At 25.3% G+C, this 16,536-nt stretch overlaps 1 protein-coding gene across 1 annotated transcript; it reads right to left on the reverse strand.

The window, feature by feature from the left end:
- Window positions 1-3,037: 3,037 nt before the first annotated feature.
- Window positions 3,038-16,536, reverse strand: LOC112599011. Its single transcript, XM_025345710.1, has 2 exons — window positions 16,350-16,536; window positions 3,038-4,108 (listed from the first exon to the last, which is right to left on the reverse strand). Exon 2 carries the CDS (start codon window positions 4,103-4,105, stop codon window positions 3,380-3,382), a length of 726 nt encoding a protein of 241 aa, XP_025201495.1. The 5' UTR covers window positions 4,106-4,108; window positions 16,350-16,536; the 3' UTR covers window positions 3,038-3,379.

The raw sequence follows: 16,536 nt of genomic DNA on the forward strand, positions 1-16,536 counted from the left end.
CGATATTTATTTATTAATGATCATATGCATTTTTAGAAAAATATTCTGTTTTATTAAAATAAAATTTAATATCAACAATGTAATAATATAAGCAGTGAAGTAGATCTTCGAACTATAGACATTGTAAGATGACTTGTTTTCTAAATTGGCCGATATTATGACTATCATAATCAAAATAAATAAAGAACTACTGTTTCGAAAGAATAACTTGCCTATAAATTGTTAAATTATTATTTGTTTTTAATATTATATAAATATTTAGGATTACAAAATTTAAGTACTTAAAGATTGCTCATAGCATATTACACGATAATAATTTTATTTTTTTGAATCAAAGAAAATAATTTTTTCAACTAAATAAAAGTATTGATGTATGTTTTAAAAATGTTTTAATAAACGACAGATCTTTTTATTAGATTTTTCTGATAATTTCTAAACATTTTACTAAATAGTAATTTTAAATATTTAATTAATAATTATACATTGCAAGATTTATGATATAAATTATATATTATATATTTATTCGTGGTATAACGTCGAAAAATAAATACATTATATTTATATAATATACGAGTATGTGTATACCACTATTGACTTCCTGATTTTAATAAAGCTACTGTACCATAACGTAACTCGAAACTAAAAGAATTAAGCATTTGAGAGTGCATTTTTAATAACGAAAATGTTCGTGAGTAAGTTTTTTATTACGTCTATTGAAATATATAATCTTTAAACTCGTGTCATATGATGTTATGATTCAATGATTTTGAATGAAACTTTTGCAAGTGTTGAAGAACGGGGGTGATTGAGTACTCATTTCACTGGAAAATACGACACGTAGGGCTGAATATTGACCGTGAATATTAAAAAGAACTACGTGTTTCTACAATAGGGCAGATTATATTGAATGTATAAACTACAATCTCAATGTGGTTTAGGACGGAAATAATTATATATTTAGAAATAAATTACAATATGTGTTCAAAGTGAGAAAAGAATAAAAGCGTGTATAATATAATATTTTATTGTTTAAAAGAAATGTATGTGTATCTTTTATTATATTATATACTTGTAAATTAAATTCATTAGAAATAAAATGTCTTTTATTTAGTTTTAGGTTATTCAATTTGTGTATTAATAGCAAGAAAAAAATTTTTTTTTTAATCCGTTTTTTATCTTTACGAGTTTATCTATCGTATCTATACCAATTCAATTTGTATGATTTATTTAATAATAATATACAATGTTATAGAATATTATTATATACTAAGTAGTTGGTAACCATGTAAACATAAAAATAAAAATATATATGAATAACAATTATTTAATTGAAATATTAATTGATCCTTTACTTTTGTTTAATATCATAGAATACCGTTTCAAAACGTTCATATATTTACGGTAACCATATTTATTATTACTTTTTTTTTTTTTTGTAAGAATAGTGAGGATTTAATTAATTTTTGTAAATGTGTATGTTAATTATTTAAAATAAACTAAAACTAATACAGTCAAGTATTACGGTTATTATAATATTATACATTTACAAGTAATCATGGTAACAACTAACAATCATTAAATAAAATGTTTTTGATAATTCGAATTTGGACTTGCCGAATTAAGTAAAAAAGTTAAATAAATTAAATCGAAAACTTTATATATTATTTTTATAATTGTTTGAATAATATCCAAAACAGTGATATCCAATAATTAAATACGCTTTTTAGTTATTCGAGTCTACTAATATACTAATAGAATATAATTAATAACTTCAATAGAAATACATTACTTGGTATTTTATTTATAATTTCTGAACCTTAACTGTATATTTTTTGAAGAATTTTTGATACCTTTGATTAGAATGTGTCTAAATTATTATCGATTGTATCCAGGGACATCACGTTATACTTGTATAATGAATCAGCAGCTTATATACATATTATATTGTTAATACTGATAGTGATGACATAGAACTATGAAAAGCAAAGACATAATATAACATGTTACATGTAAATAGGATATAAGATGAACGGGTCAAGTACGATATTATGGGAGTAAAATAAAAAAAACTTGAAAACAGAATTGATTTCAAAATTACTAAGTATTAATTATAATTTAAGAATATAAATAAATACAACATAATACAACAATAATTATTCATTAATCATTAAACATCAATTAATTTAGAAGTAAAAATAGTTTAACACCTACTGAAAGTAGGTTTTTGAAAAATTGCCAAATAATAATAATAATTCAATGTATATAATAGGTAACGAAACGATTAGATAATTACAATATGAGATTTACAGATTTCGTGATTGTTAAATGTACCTAAGTATGTATTACTTAAAATGACTGAAAGAAAAAAAATCATGCTCACACTCAATATTTATTACGGCCTAAAAAATGTCACATCATTTATTTTCAACTCGAAGTTAATTACTTCAAAGATTTGTTTACTAAATCTATTTGAATGCGTTCGAACAATAAATAAATATTTCTGCGTGAACTTTTACAATACTTACTAATTTATTATACAATAATATATTAATAAATTATTGATTGTGTTTCACAAAGTCTTACAATAAAATCATACTACGTAACAAACAATGATTCTTATATTATTTGATTATTCTTTAAGATGTCCGATGTAAGGTAATAAGTTATGAGATGAGTTCGATAATTACAAGTATACCTGCTTAAAATCTTAATTATTTCAATATTATATTACCTATAAAACGAAAATATTGTATGCATGTAAACACTGTATAATGTTTATAAAAATATGCCACTTCATTTGCCTACATTTTAATAGCAGTGTACCGCGAACGGCATAAACTATTATTATTTTATAGTTAGTAGTTGAATTCATGCTAAGTAATAAGTATAAATAACTAAAATTCTGAAGATGAATGTATTGAAATAAAAATAATTAATTAGAAAATTATGCGATTACATTGATTTGTGATAATAATATAATTCATAGAATACTCATGTGTATTATGGATAAATTATTATCCTATCAAATGTAATTAACATTAATATTTAATGCCTAAACACACTTAAACTATGATGTTCGTTAATAAAATTGTATCATTTTTTGTTATAATAAATGAGGACCAGAATATCAAAATTTGTTTTTCTCAATAAATATACGTATAATATAGGTACTCCTATCATGTTTTTACGTCTAACTAAACTATTAATTATTATTCTATAATATAATTTGATACTAATGAAGAATAACTAAATTAAATTTTAACATCATTAATGTACATAAAGAGCTAAAACCACATAATATATATAAATATATAATATTCACTGAAAGTACATAACAATTTTTGTTTGATTAAAGAGTGGTGATAATATAACATTTGAACTACGCGTTTTGGCAACACTTCACATTTTGATCGTTTTGCCCGTCTTTATTATTTCCGTGTTTGACGTAATCTACAACTAATTCTAATCCAATTAGAGCCGTTAAATCTTTACAATTCTTTTTTTCGCCACCTTCGGGTTGCGCTGTTTCAGGACCATCACCCTCCACATCAATAATTTTTTCTTCCTCTGGTGCCACTTGCTTATATATTTTCGTCAAGTTTCCCATCAAATAACTCGTTCCTTGTTTATTGTTAATATTTTCGTGTTCTTCCACTTTTGACGGTTCGGGTACACGGAATGCAGAATAATGTCTATCCTGCTTTAGCGGATCTGAACGTATTTGTAAGTTTAATGGTTCCGCTTCTGGAGTCTTAAAATAGACCGGTGGGTAAGTAGGTGGATAAAATGGTGGGTACCATAATGGAAATTGTGGTTCTGTTTGTGCAGGTGGTGGTATTGGTACGAAATCCATTTTCTTTTGCTTAGTTTCAGATAATTGTTCAGCCTTTCCACTATCCTTCCAGGTCCGTTTTCGTCCTCTTTTATTTAAGGATAAGGGTGTACAAGATTTTGCTTGTACGAATCTTTTCAGCATTTCGCTAAAATATAATCCCGGCGGTACAAACGTAGAATTGGTCTGATACGGTGGCGTGGCCGCTAATAAACGACTTATCAAATCGCCATTTCTAAAATCTGAAGGAGACTCACGTACTGTGCCCGACATTATCTAAAAAGATAAAGAATATTTAAATTAAGAATTATCAAATACAATTTGAACGTAATTAACAAAATAAAAAATAATAAAATACATTAGAAACAATAATAATATATTAAATAATAGTTAACCGCTGTATCTAAATGCAATTTATTCTGAAATAAAAAATATGTATGAATAAAATTATTAAAATTACAAGAAAAATGCTATTATATAGTGAATAACTATGCATATATTATGCACAGGTCTCTTAATGGTCAAATTCATAATATTATACTAAATATGAATTGATCTGATATATATGAATATTTATTTATTTATTATTCAACCCATTCCAACAGTGGCCATTAATTGAAATATATCATTATAAACGTTTTAATAGTAAGTATACAACTTTGAAGACTAAGCATTAAAAAATGTGTATTTTCTGATTTAAAGTAAAAATGATAATGACGCGATATTTTTATTAAATATGTTTGTTATTATTATGTACTGGCAATATTGGAAACATTTACAACAATATAAAGTCGTTTCAAGCTAGAGAATTCTAAAAGCCATATTTAATCTATTGATTTTCAGTAAGAATTTCGTAATTATATTTATTATATTATAAGAATCAACATATCGAATTATCCACTAACTCTTCGAGTAAATCGAACCATATATACTTTTTTAGAGTGTGGAAAAGTATAATGATTATTTACAACAAAAATTATCCTGAATCAGTGTTATTATTATAAATTTATTTTTGGCCGATGACAATTTGAATACTCTAGAGATTTATGCGAAAGTTTTGAATTGGACGTTGCGTAGAGTGACGGTTATAAAATTCGATTTGCACGCGGTCTCGTGGCATCCAAAAATATATAATAATTTATAATTGGTATATACACTGTACAGCAGTCGGAAATAATATATGCACGTCTAGTTAACTATAACCCCAGGACTCATTAGTCATCATCGCCCTCGACAATACCACATATGCATATGTACGTATATGCCCGTCCCCATCATATTATATAATGTACATATGTATACCGCAGCCGGCCTTTTCCACACAAAAGCAAAAAACACGCAATCACGTCGAATGGACTTCGTTTTAAATTTACTACCTCTGTCATAATTGTATTCAACGATCCACCCCTGTTCATATTACTATTATACGAAGACCTGACAATGAGTAGTTGTCTCATCAATTTTTCACGTGTTTGTGTTAACTAATTTACACTGTTTAAAAAAAAATAATCGTTGCGCGCCACTTTAACTGGACATGATTTAAAATATATGTAAAAAATATCATACGCAAGGTGATTCTTTATAACTAAGCAGAAATTTTCCTTTTAAATGGGTATTTTAAAAAACATTATTGTTATTATTTTTTACATATGAATTTAAAAATAGCAACACTGAATTGTTAAAAAATCTTATAATTTTAAGTTTCTTTTTAAATTTCTTACTTTCTGAAAAACCGCAATAATAAAATTATACAATATACATAATAATTTATTTAATATTCTGAAGTAGAATAAATTATTTCCTATGTTTTAAATCGTATATAACTAAGAATAATTTGATGAATATTTTTAAAGTATTTTCTTGTTTTTTGAGTATAATTTAAATTTGCGCTCAATTAATGACCTTTTTCTAGGGCTTATAAATATTTTAAAACGCCTATTTTTTTGTATACTGGTTTATCTTTTACCATTGATCTTTCTCCCTACCATCATAACATAATAGTTAAATATACTCTGGCTTTGTAGAAGTTTATATACTATACAATGTATATAATCGGCTATCGGTAATACGATCGCATAGTCACTATAATACGGTAATACGCCTATATTCTCATCGCGACTGCCAATCGGAACAACGCTAGTGGTGGGTACTTTTATTAATTTTGTGTTTTGCCTACAAATAAAAAAAAAAAAAACAGTAATAATATAACTGCATAATATTATTATTTGCGTTTTGTCCGAAGTAGATATCATCATCGTTCCCAAGTTTTAAACTATATTTTTCGTCGACGAAGATTAATTATAAATATATATTATATATACTTTAGGTTTTTCTCAGAACCGTTGTTATTAATTTTTTTGTTCGTTTGATTTCGAGAAAAATAAAAAAACTATAATATTTGAAACCGAGGAGACGAGGACACCGGAAACAAAAGATGTGACAGGGACCGCACATCGGTTGGTCGGACTCGCTGCAGATAATACGTATTATGCACAGTTGACAACCGGACAGACAATACGAAATAATATTCTCGTCTGCGATGCGAATAATTCAATTATTGCGAGTAAATGGGAAATTCGAACCCAATTTGCACTGCGTTGCACCGTCAATCCCCTCTACATTTTGCATTTTCATTGTATCACATATAGATTTGCGCGTGCACACACCCATACAACAATTGCTATAATATATACACATATAATACGTGTTTGTGCGTGTAAGTGAGTTTGACATTCACGTTTCCTACGGCTATACGTTTGTCATTTATAGGGGAACAATCATCCTTTCGTGTTCTCTCTGCGGTTAGGTACACACTACATATTATTATACACTGCCTTCCAAAGTTCTGTATTATTAAACATGTGCATATACATAAATATATATATATATATATATATGCGCATTAAACATACCTATACCTATAAACTATATACTTATTTACATACATATTTAATATGAGTAGGCACACTATAATGATAAAAGCATTTAAAACAATAATCGTTCTCAGTATTAGAAAATACGTCATTAAACCGATGTATAAGCTTTTAACTTTTGGATAATGATAATAACGTAATATCTGACATCAAATTATAGTGTTGGGATGTCATTGTGTAAAAAGCTATATCACTATAGGCTTATTTTTTCTCTATAGCTATGTATCGAATAATAAGTTAATTATTGTTGAATATACTTATTGAGTAATAAGTAACGAATGTGAAGTTCCAAATTAAATTTGAAAATATAGGTCAACGATAGGTATCCACTATAAAAATATAACAAATTAAATTAAATTTCAAAACTATTTTTTTTTCTGTCCTTTCAGTGTTTAAATAGTTTTTTAGCATATTTTAAAAAGTAAAGAAATGTTTACACAAGAACTTTTAAAAAAAATATAATAAAATACATGTCATATTTTAAATCAAAACAGTAAAGCACCATTTTTTCTATTATTGATGTTCTTCGATTTACAAAAAAACATATTGCCAGGTCACCGACGTATTGAAAAATATCAAAAATGTTTTTATTTATTTATAAAATGCTATTTTAGAAAATCATTTTATCAGTACAAAAGCTTAACTATACTAATTTTATAAATACAATTGGAAGTAGAAGTATAAATTTGATTAAAATTGTGTAAAAATGTTAATGAACATATTTTTTTAATCACAGTTGTTTTTCTAATTAAAATCTTATTGGTTTGTTATTATTATTATTTGTTAGAAACGTAATAGAATTCGCTTATTTTCTTTTATAATTTATAATATTGTTCCATCGAGTTTGGTTTTTACGAATAATGAATAATCAAACCAGTTTAGATATGAACATAATGAGTTGAAAAAATTTTCAAAGTTTTCAACCAAACGATATATTTACGTTTCGTTGATATGTTTTATTAGCATAATATAACATATAGTTAATGTATAACTATATAGTTATTATGTCTGGTTAAACCTTAACTTTTAACATGTTTGTAGTATAAAGTTGGTAATTATATAGAGTATTTGGTACTGCAATAATAATTATAATACCGCAGTCTTGTATGTTTCATACTTGATTGTGCTTTTATTATACATTTATGAGGTTACGACATCATTTGACTAAATTGTATAACTTTTATAGGTATATACACTTACAATAAAATTAGTATATCTGTTATAAACACGTACGTGACTTTACGCGTACCTATAAGTCTGATGACTAGTGTTTTTAGTATGTTATGTAACTGCAGAGTTTAGATATTTATAATACAAAATATATAATAACGAAAAAATCCATAGTGTACAAACAATAAAGGAAAGCAAATCTTCGGGGAATGGCAAACTGCCGAATAGTGGTACATATATATACACAGACCAAATGAACAAAAGATTCTACCCCGATGCAAACAAAAGGCAGTACGCCCTATACATATTATATGGTGTATGATCTGTGAATTGTTTGTTGATCAGAAATAATGCCATCTTAATGGAACCCGTGTGGTTTTCGAATTAGGCAAAGTGCCTTTCTAATAATACAGCTAACCGCAAAACATCGATACTTTGGCATGAAAAATATAATTACTTTTATAACTAGAAATCGAAAAACTGTATAAAAATCATATCGTTTTTTGAATATAATAATATTTAATATAGCACAGATAGTGTTAGAGAAAAAATATATATTCATTATTATTGATACAGAATAAATCTTCCCTAAAATAATGAGAAAAGTAGGTGTAACAATGTAGCCGCCAAAATCTCTTATGGTCGACTTAGGGGTTTTACCCCATCTAGATTCTTGAATAATTTCAAAAAAAAAAAAAAAATCTCAGAAAAATATTGATGATTTAAATTTAAGAGAGGTTGCAAAAAGTAGATTATATACATATTTATATTCTGTTGTTGCTCGCCCGTCCGGATTGCAATAAATTGCAGTCGATGTGGTACAACATATAATATGTGCGCGTATACTGTATAGTGCACAATAAAACAATTAATAGAAAAGAGGTTACATCATATCTTGTGAATATATTCGTATATATATGTGGATACGTAAACAGTTAAAATTTGGCAATTCACAATGAATAAAAATTTACTTGATTATAGTTGGTACTTGGTATTTATGTGATATAACTACAAACAATGTCGTATCTGGAAGGATGTTAAGAGTTCAATCTCCCGAAAATCGTGTACGGTTTTGACTGCATTACTGCAGCAAAGAAAGCATAGTTTCAAGATTATAATTATTGTACACTATACATACTATTTATGTATATAAGTTATTATTATAGTGTATGCTATAATTTGTTTATTAATTTTTGTAACTTTTTAAATTTATTTGCACTCTGCACTCTTCTAACATTAAATGCGAACGAATAACCATAATAATCATACCACTATAAATGATGATCCACGAGAAAAAGTATAGGTTATCACTTAACTAACAATATCTTAAAAACAGCTATGATAAACGCAATGCTGAAATATTATCTATAACAATAAAAGGGCTAAATAATTGTTATGATTCAAATAGCATAAACGAAATTATTCCGATATTCTTATTTAGTTGGAGTTAATATTATGCATAAAAATATATAGGCGAGAATACGAAATAAGTAATTAATAACATTGGACGTTCGAAACATTCAGTCAGCGTCAAAACTGGGACAATAACCATTATATTTATTATACAAGAAACGGTAAAAATAATAAAGAAGACTAAATTAAAATCCTTTTTGAACGAGACGGTTTGAATTAATGTCATATAGAATTATAGGTAGAATTGAAAACTTTGTTGATTTGCAACTTACACCCCTTTCCCTACCACCAAACGCGTACTATTCCGTGGATGCTAATTACTCTGAAAGGGACCGAAACTTTAATACTCTTTGAGATTCGTACCGTGCTGCACCGCCGATTTAATTACAAGACGGTTGTTTAATGCCCCCTACCTCTTCGACAAACTAATTAAAACGCTAGAGACCTGAGAAAACACTATACCTATCCTTTCTTTTTCTCTCTCTTTTCTTTTCCCTTGTATTTCTTTTTTTCGCTTTGTCGAGCAGCAGACGATTTCCATGGATACGAATCTGTTTCAATTTGTCGCTCCCTTTCGCACCAGCACATCGCAGACGACGACGACGACGACGACAACGATTATTATATAGCCAAGAAAATACTCACGCAGTATTGTTGTTCTTATTGAATACAAAACAATATTTTTAATTAAATATTATATTCGGGATTTCACGCATTCTGCTATAGTATTTAATATAGTGTTATTTATACACTGCAATAACGCGTTATGTGTATACAAATAAATAATAAATTATGTAAACAATTTTAAACATTGTAAAAATTAAAAATACCTAGAGTAATTAATCAAACCCAAACGTTAACTTTTTCAAAATATTATTTTAAATTATTATGTTCCCTTGCTTATCAGTTATCTATCTATCCATATAAATATATATATACATTAACAAGTAATAAGTACTTGACAATACTTTTAACTTTGAATATTCTAATATTCTACTTAACTGTAACCGCGACAACTTCATTGAATGTTTAAAGTAGGTAACATATTATTTGGAATATTCATCTGAAGACATTATGGCGATATGGTGCAGAAATTCAAATTAATAGTTTACCAACTGTTTGTACACAATGAATTCTATACGACACAACTGTATTAATTTACTGTTGAAAAGCAAGATAAAAGAAAACTTTCAACTAAAATGCAATCTCGTCCCAATGTTCCATTAGAGTTTGTAGCAATAAAGCACCTCTGATTTAAAAAGTCATGAATACAACAAGATAAATTAAATATTATAATTTTTATTTAATTTTAAATGCCTGTATAAATAGTTATACCATTTTTACAATTAAAAATTATCTTAAAATTTCTTTTAAATGATTTATGAATAGTATTCTTATTTCTTATAAATTATATATGTATAGTATTATACGATATAAATTTCATATTGTTGAAGTTGTAAACAATTAATAAGTATTCATAATACTGTAAAGAGTTTTATAGAAATTAATGAATACATTTAAATATTTTTATACTATCTTTTGCTTTAAAGTTGTAACAACACTCTATTGAATATATTTGAATATTTTTTTAATATTGATTTTTTTTCTAAAACATACGTATGAGTGTTGATATTAAGCGATTATATTAAGTTGATACAACGACAATATTATCATTTTGTATACATAATATCATAATGTGTTTAAAAATATAGCACACGTATAATAGGTGTGCTATATTTTATAGGTGGTTCATATCAACAATTTGAAAATAAAATAATAAATTCATAATATCATGTTTTTTTTATCAAAAATATACTTTCTAAACTATAGGCAATTAAAAAAATATAAACAAACATATATCACGTCAAATGTTAACCCTATACTAACCAACTGGTAACTATAAACGAAACGAAACAAATCCCTTTTTCATAAATAATAAATAAAGGTAGTAATGCAATGTTAAACGTCTTTTTCACAAATTAAAAAAATGATGCTGACAAAACGTGGTTGCAGAGAGGAAACTTTTTCCATTAAAAAAAACAACATAAATTAATATTATTTTTTTTTCTTTCAGATAAACAAAAATTGGAATTGAAATTAATGAATCACTTTGTATAATACTTCTATATATAACCTATAAGACGAATAGAAATACGTATAAAAATAATTATTTTAGTTTGACCGTCATTTTTTCTTTTATTTTTATTCATATAAATGGATTTAAAAAGCATTTTAGTTTGTGCTATGGTACTTTTATTTAACTAAGTCCAAAATAAAAATAAACAAAAGCCAGATAAATCTCATTGACTACATTAGTAGGTACTTGTTTTTTTTTTTTTTTTGCTCGAACATACCATGGTGTAGACACTAACTAGTGATATCGTATAGTTTCATCTTTTGGATAATATATTTATTTTTAAACAATTATAATAATAATGTAGTCATAATTGTATTAAAAATAAATTTTAATTTTATATGATTTATTCATCATTCTTCAAAAAAAGTTATAAGTTTATTGAATTAATAACAGTTGCTCATTAAAATCCTTCATTTTCAATGATAGAACTTATTTATAATGTGTACTTATAGGAAGATAACACAATATTTCTTCTTTTTCAATTATTGAAATGAAACATGTAATAACTAATAATATGTATGCTCATGTTAGAGACTTACGAGAGAAAAATTATGAATTAAAGACGATCTAAAACTGTTTATTTTTTATTTATTATATTGACTAAAACGTGTTAAAATGTAAAATAACAAAAATATTTTAGTAAATATTATTTTATTAATTAAATTTACTGTCAAATATTATATTTATTTGTTTACATTTAGGTATTTATGAACAATTTTCTGTTTAAAATATGAAAAATAAATCATGCAATAAACATATCTATTTGAATTATATTTCTTACAGAATAAATAAAAATCAAGTACTTATAGATTTCTGCAACGAGAATAGTACAATTAATTAATTAATTTGTTATACATTCTAACACATTTATTTTAAAATATACTTCAATAAGTAGATAATACTCGAGTAATGTATAGGTACAAATCTTTTAAAGTTATAGGTAGGTACATTTAACAGAGCGTTTTAAAATTCTTCTTTTAATTCGATGCACCCAATGAGTTAGACATAAGTTGGTTTAGTGAATTATATAATTTTGAATTTATACTATTTTTCAAATTATTAAACTAAATATATTTTTATTAATAAAAAAAAGCTGTTTTTTCATATATTATTTTCTTATATCTATTTTCAATAATTATTTAAAACAATGCGTTATAAAAAGGACGTTTTTTAAATTATAGCTATACATACTTTAAAAATAATGAAGCTTAAGAACTATCGCTATATATGATCTTTGTATTTTTATAAAACAAAATGTGCATTAGTGAGGAAATATCCGTCTGTTGATGTATTTTAATTTCAATATCTCAATATAAAAGAAAAATCATATTATCTGAGTGCTTTAGTGCGTGAAAAATGTAAACTGAAAAAATGAAAAAATAAAAATCTCTTAGGAATAAATTAAGACTATATTTCCACGTTCTGTTTTTTAACCAGACACCTTCATTACAATAGTGAGAAAAATATTTTTCGCTTTTCTCATCATCAGGGTGGTGACAGGGTGGCGTGGTTTCAAAAATGCACCGGCTGTATAATTTACATAAATTGGACGGATGTCCCTCAACGGGAGTTAGAAGTCGGCAGAGATTAATGACGTCATTTTGCAAATATCGCGAGGGTAAAAAATAAAATATTTATTAATATTGATGATCGGTGTAGGCTAACGAAATTTTGAATAATTTAAGTTACCCGAACAGATAATAACAGTATTATCATATTGTCTGTTGCAAGAGGTATTAAAAATAGCACTTTATACAATTTGAAGCAATATGGAAAGTTTATTGTTCCGGTATTTCAGTTGAAAATTACCATAAATCTCTATGAACTTGGACTTGATGATAGAACTTTAAACAAATATTTCTAAGCGTGTATACACATATGATTTATGTATATTAAATATATGTACCATCTTATTGTCAACAAAGTGAGAACAGAAAAAAATACTCACAAAAGTTGTGTTTTTATTTAATTATTAGTTATTGACGATCCAAGTCATCACAATAAATCATAAATTATAAGTAAAATAACACACCTAACATTATAAATTAACTTGCTGAATATTATTATATAAATGGCAATAGATATAATATTATATTTTTAGATTTTAATTATTTTTAAGTCACGAATGATATAGTTTATTATATTTGATTACTTATTTTTGTAGAGATTTAACGATGATGTTCACTTTTTTCAATTATAATATGTAATAATATTGTATTAATATTACGTATAACGTATTATTATTTTGTTTTTGTCCTAGCTTGTACTTTAAGTGAATTTGGATCTTAATCATCCTGATTTTTAAAGAGTTGTGGTAGATATGAAGAAGGACAGATTTTTCATTATTTTGACTCCTACATTTTAAAATAACATTATTTACTTATGCATTTGATTTAATTAATTTTTTATCTTTATTGTAATTTAGTACATTATTTTTTTGGTGATTGAAAGCGAAGTTTTTCAAATTCTTAATAAAGCAAAATCTACAAGTCTTTAGATGATGTATTTTTTTTTTTTACATATTATTATTTACTATTCAATATTTTTTTAGAACTAATGAACTCCAAATGTTTTATGCAGCTTCGCTGCCAGGTTAAAAATGTTGATTAATTATGTTATAATTTATTATTAAAATAGATCTTTAGTATTAAAATTTTTTAAGTATTAATTAATATTATATTTATACTCTTTTATAGGAAATTTTGTATTGAATTAGTTAGATAATTTAATTTAAGTTTTATCTAATTAACCAAATGTCGTTAAAGCTTTTTTTGTATAAATTTTAACCATATTTATATGGTTATTGAATAGAAATTAATACTAAATAATTACCTAATATAATGTTATGAAAGGAAATATAAAAATATTCAATTCAAGTGTAAAAATATGAATATTATAAAAGCCTACAATTCTGAGTAGAACCTAGCTAACTTAAGTTGATATTTAATAAAATATTTTTAATATTTAAAGTTGGTCAAAAAATTTAAACTAAATATCATGAGTTTACAATTATAAGTAATGACTAATAATGAGTTAGATATATGATTAATAAAAATATGAAATATGAGTATGTACTACCTATAAATACTTTATATTATTATTTATTAATTATTAATTTTCCAATCAAATTTATTTTAAATAAAAATAGTTTTAAAAATAATATTATTGTAAAATAATAAAAATCGGTTTTTCAACACGTCTTAACAACTTTTGAAACTTTGAACTATGGTTAAACAAGTATTCAATTGTAGGTCTTATAAAATGTATATGAATTAACTGTAGTTGTATTTAAATTATCGTTTATGATTTTAAAATTGTCAATATTTGTGAAATTATTCAATTTTTAATAAGATATAAATATTAGGTCTCAAGATGTATAATACATATATTCCTATAAGGGACTAAAACTCTGATCAGACTATTGTCTTTTTCCGTTGTCATTCTAGTGCACGTAATGTTAAATACCGGTTGTTTATTCAAACCTATACAATTATACCTTTTTTTTGTTAGTAACTATTGAAATTTAAAATAATTGTTGAATTTTATTTAAAATAATCTATAAATTATTATAATTTATAATCATTAAAACAGCATATTTTAATTTGTTTGTTTATTTAAAGCCCTTTAAGTATCAACGTTTAAAAGCAATATAATTAATCAAAATTGTAAAATAATTTTAATCCGAATTCCGTTAATAATATTGTAAACGTTTTTTAAAAGTTATAAAAATATAAACACATACACAATTAAAAGTTTTAAAAATCTCAACCCAATCTATGACATATCTATTTTATTAAAACGTAAATAATAGGTAGGTACCTAAAATTTTAAAAATAATTTCACAATAGTAAACATTTAAAATATTTAAGGTAAAAAAAAGTATTTATGAAATTATTAAAGTATTAAAATATTTGATACATATAAGTTGCTCAAAAGTTGAAACGTAGATTTGTGAACTATTGGTACTCAAATTTAAAATTAAAAATAAACTATAGAAAATATTTTTATTAAAAGAAAATATATGAAATAAAATTCACTATAGCCCGTGAATAAAATTAATTTTGTCATTAACATTTTCTAAAATATAAAATTTAGAGAAAGGACTTTTGAACTGTTCAAAATTAGGACAACATAATGAGTACATATTACCGAGCTTGTATCGCCGTAAACTAAAAATTTCAAATTCAACTGAATGATTTATAAATTATAATAAATGTTCAAAATGCTATGATTAACTAAAAAAAAAATCACTATTTTTACAAAATGATTTCACATAGAAAAAGGTCAAAAATGACCAAAAAAAAGCGATGACGTTAAAATTATATTTGATTTATATACATACGTTATTGCACCAACAAAATTTTTTTAAAAAACGCTGTGATGAAAACCAAATCGTTATGCTCACCTCCCTCTATAGCAAAAATTAGAACTCGCGGACGCAGGACAGTTCGTGTCCCCATAAGCAATGGCGTAGACAATGGGGGGAGGTTTGGGTGTTTAACCCCCCCCCCCCCCATTTTTTTCCACATCTAATAAATGTATTATTTATATCATTATATATTTCATTAATTCTATTTTAATATTGAGGTGTTTATAATATATTATTATAATATTGTATATTCACAAGTTCACAACTGAACTTTATTCTTGAATAGTTCAATTGGGCAACAAACATAACGAAATCTGTAAAAAATTAAGTTTAATTTTCACTTAAACCCTTCTCCCTTGCAAAATTCTAGCTACGCCACTGCCCATAAGACATCTATTTCGTTCATTATGATCATAATATAATATATGCGTATTACAATTAATAAAACGTTGTAAAAATTATAAAAGGTGCAAGATATTTTTTAACACTATTTACCTGGTTGATTTATGTCGTTGATTTATGTGGCAGTCCAGGACGACGAATACGTATAATACGACGATGTATTATTTTCGATTGCAAAAACATAAACATAAGTTCTTAAATGCAATTTTGTTTTATACGCATTATGTACTGTTATACGTAGTAATTTTAAGCTGAAAACGATCGAGGTCCGTCTGTTTGT

The sequence above is a fragment of the Melanaphis sacchari genome, unplaced genomic scaffold, assembly GCF_002803265.2.
Source record: "Melanaphis sacchari strain LSU unplaced genomic scaffold, SCAv2.0 Contig4_pilon_pilon, whole genome shotgun sequence".
In the NCBI taxonomy this organism is placed as follows: Eukaryota; Metazoa; Arthropoda; class Insecta; order Hemiptera; family Aphididae; genus Melanaphis; species Melanaphis sacchari.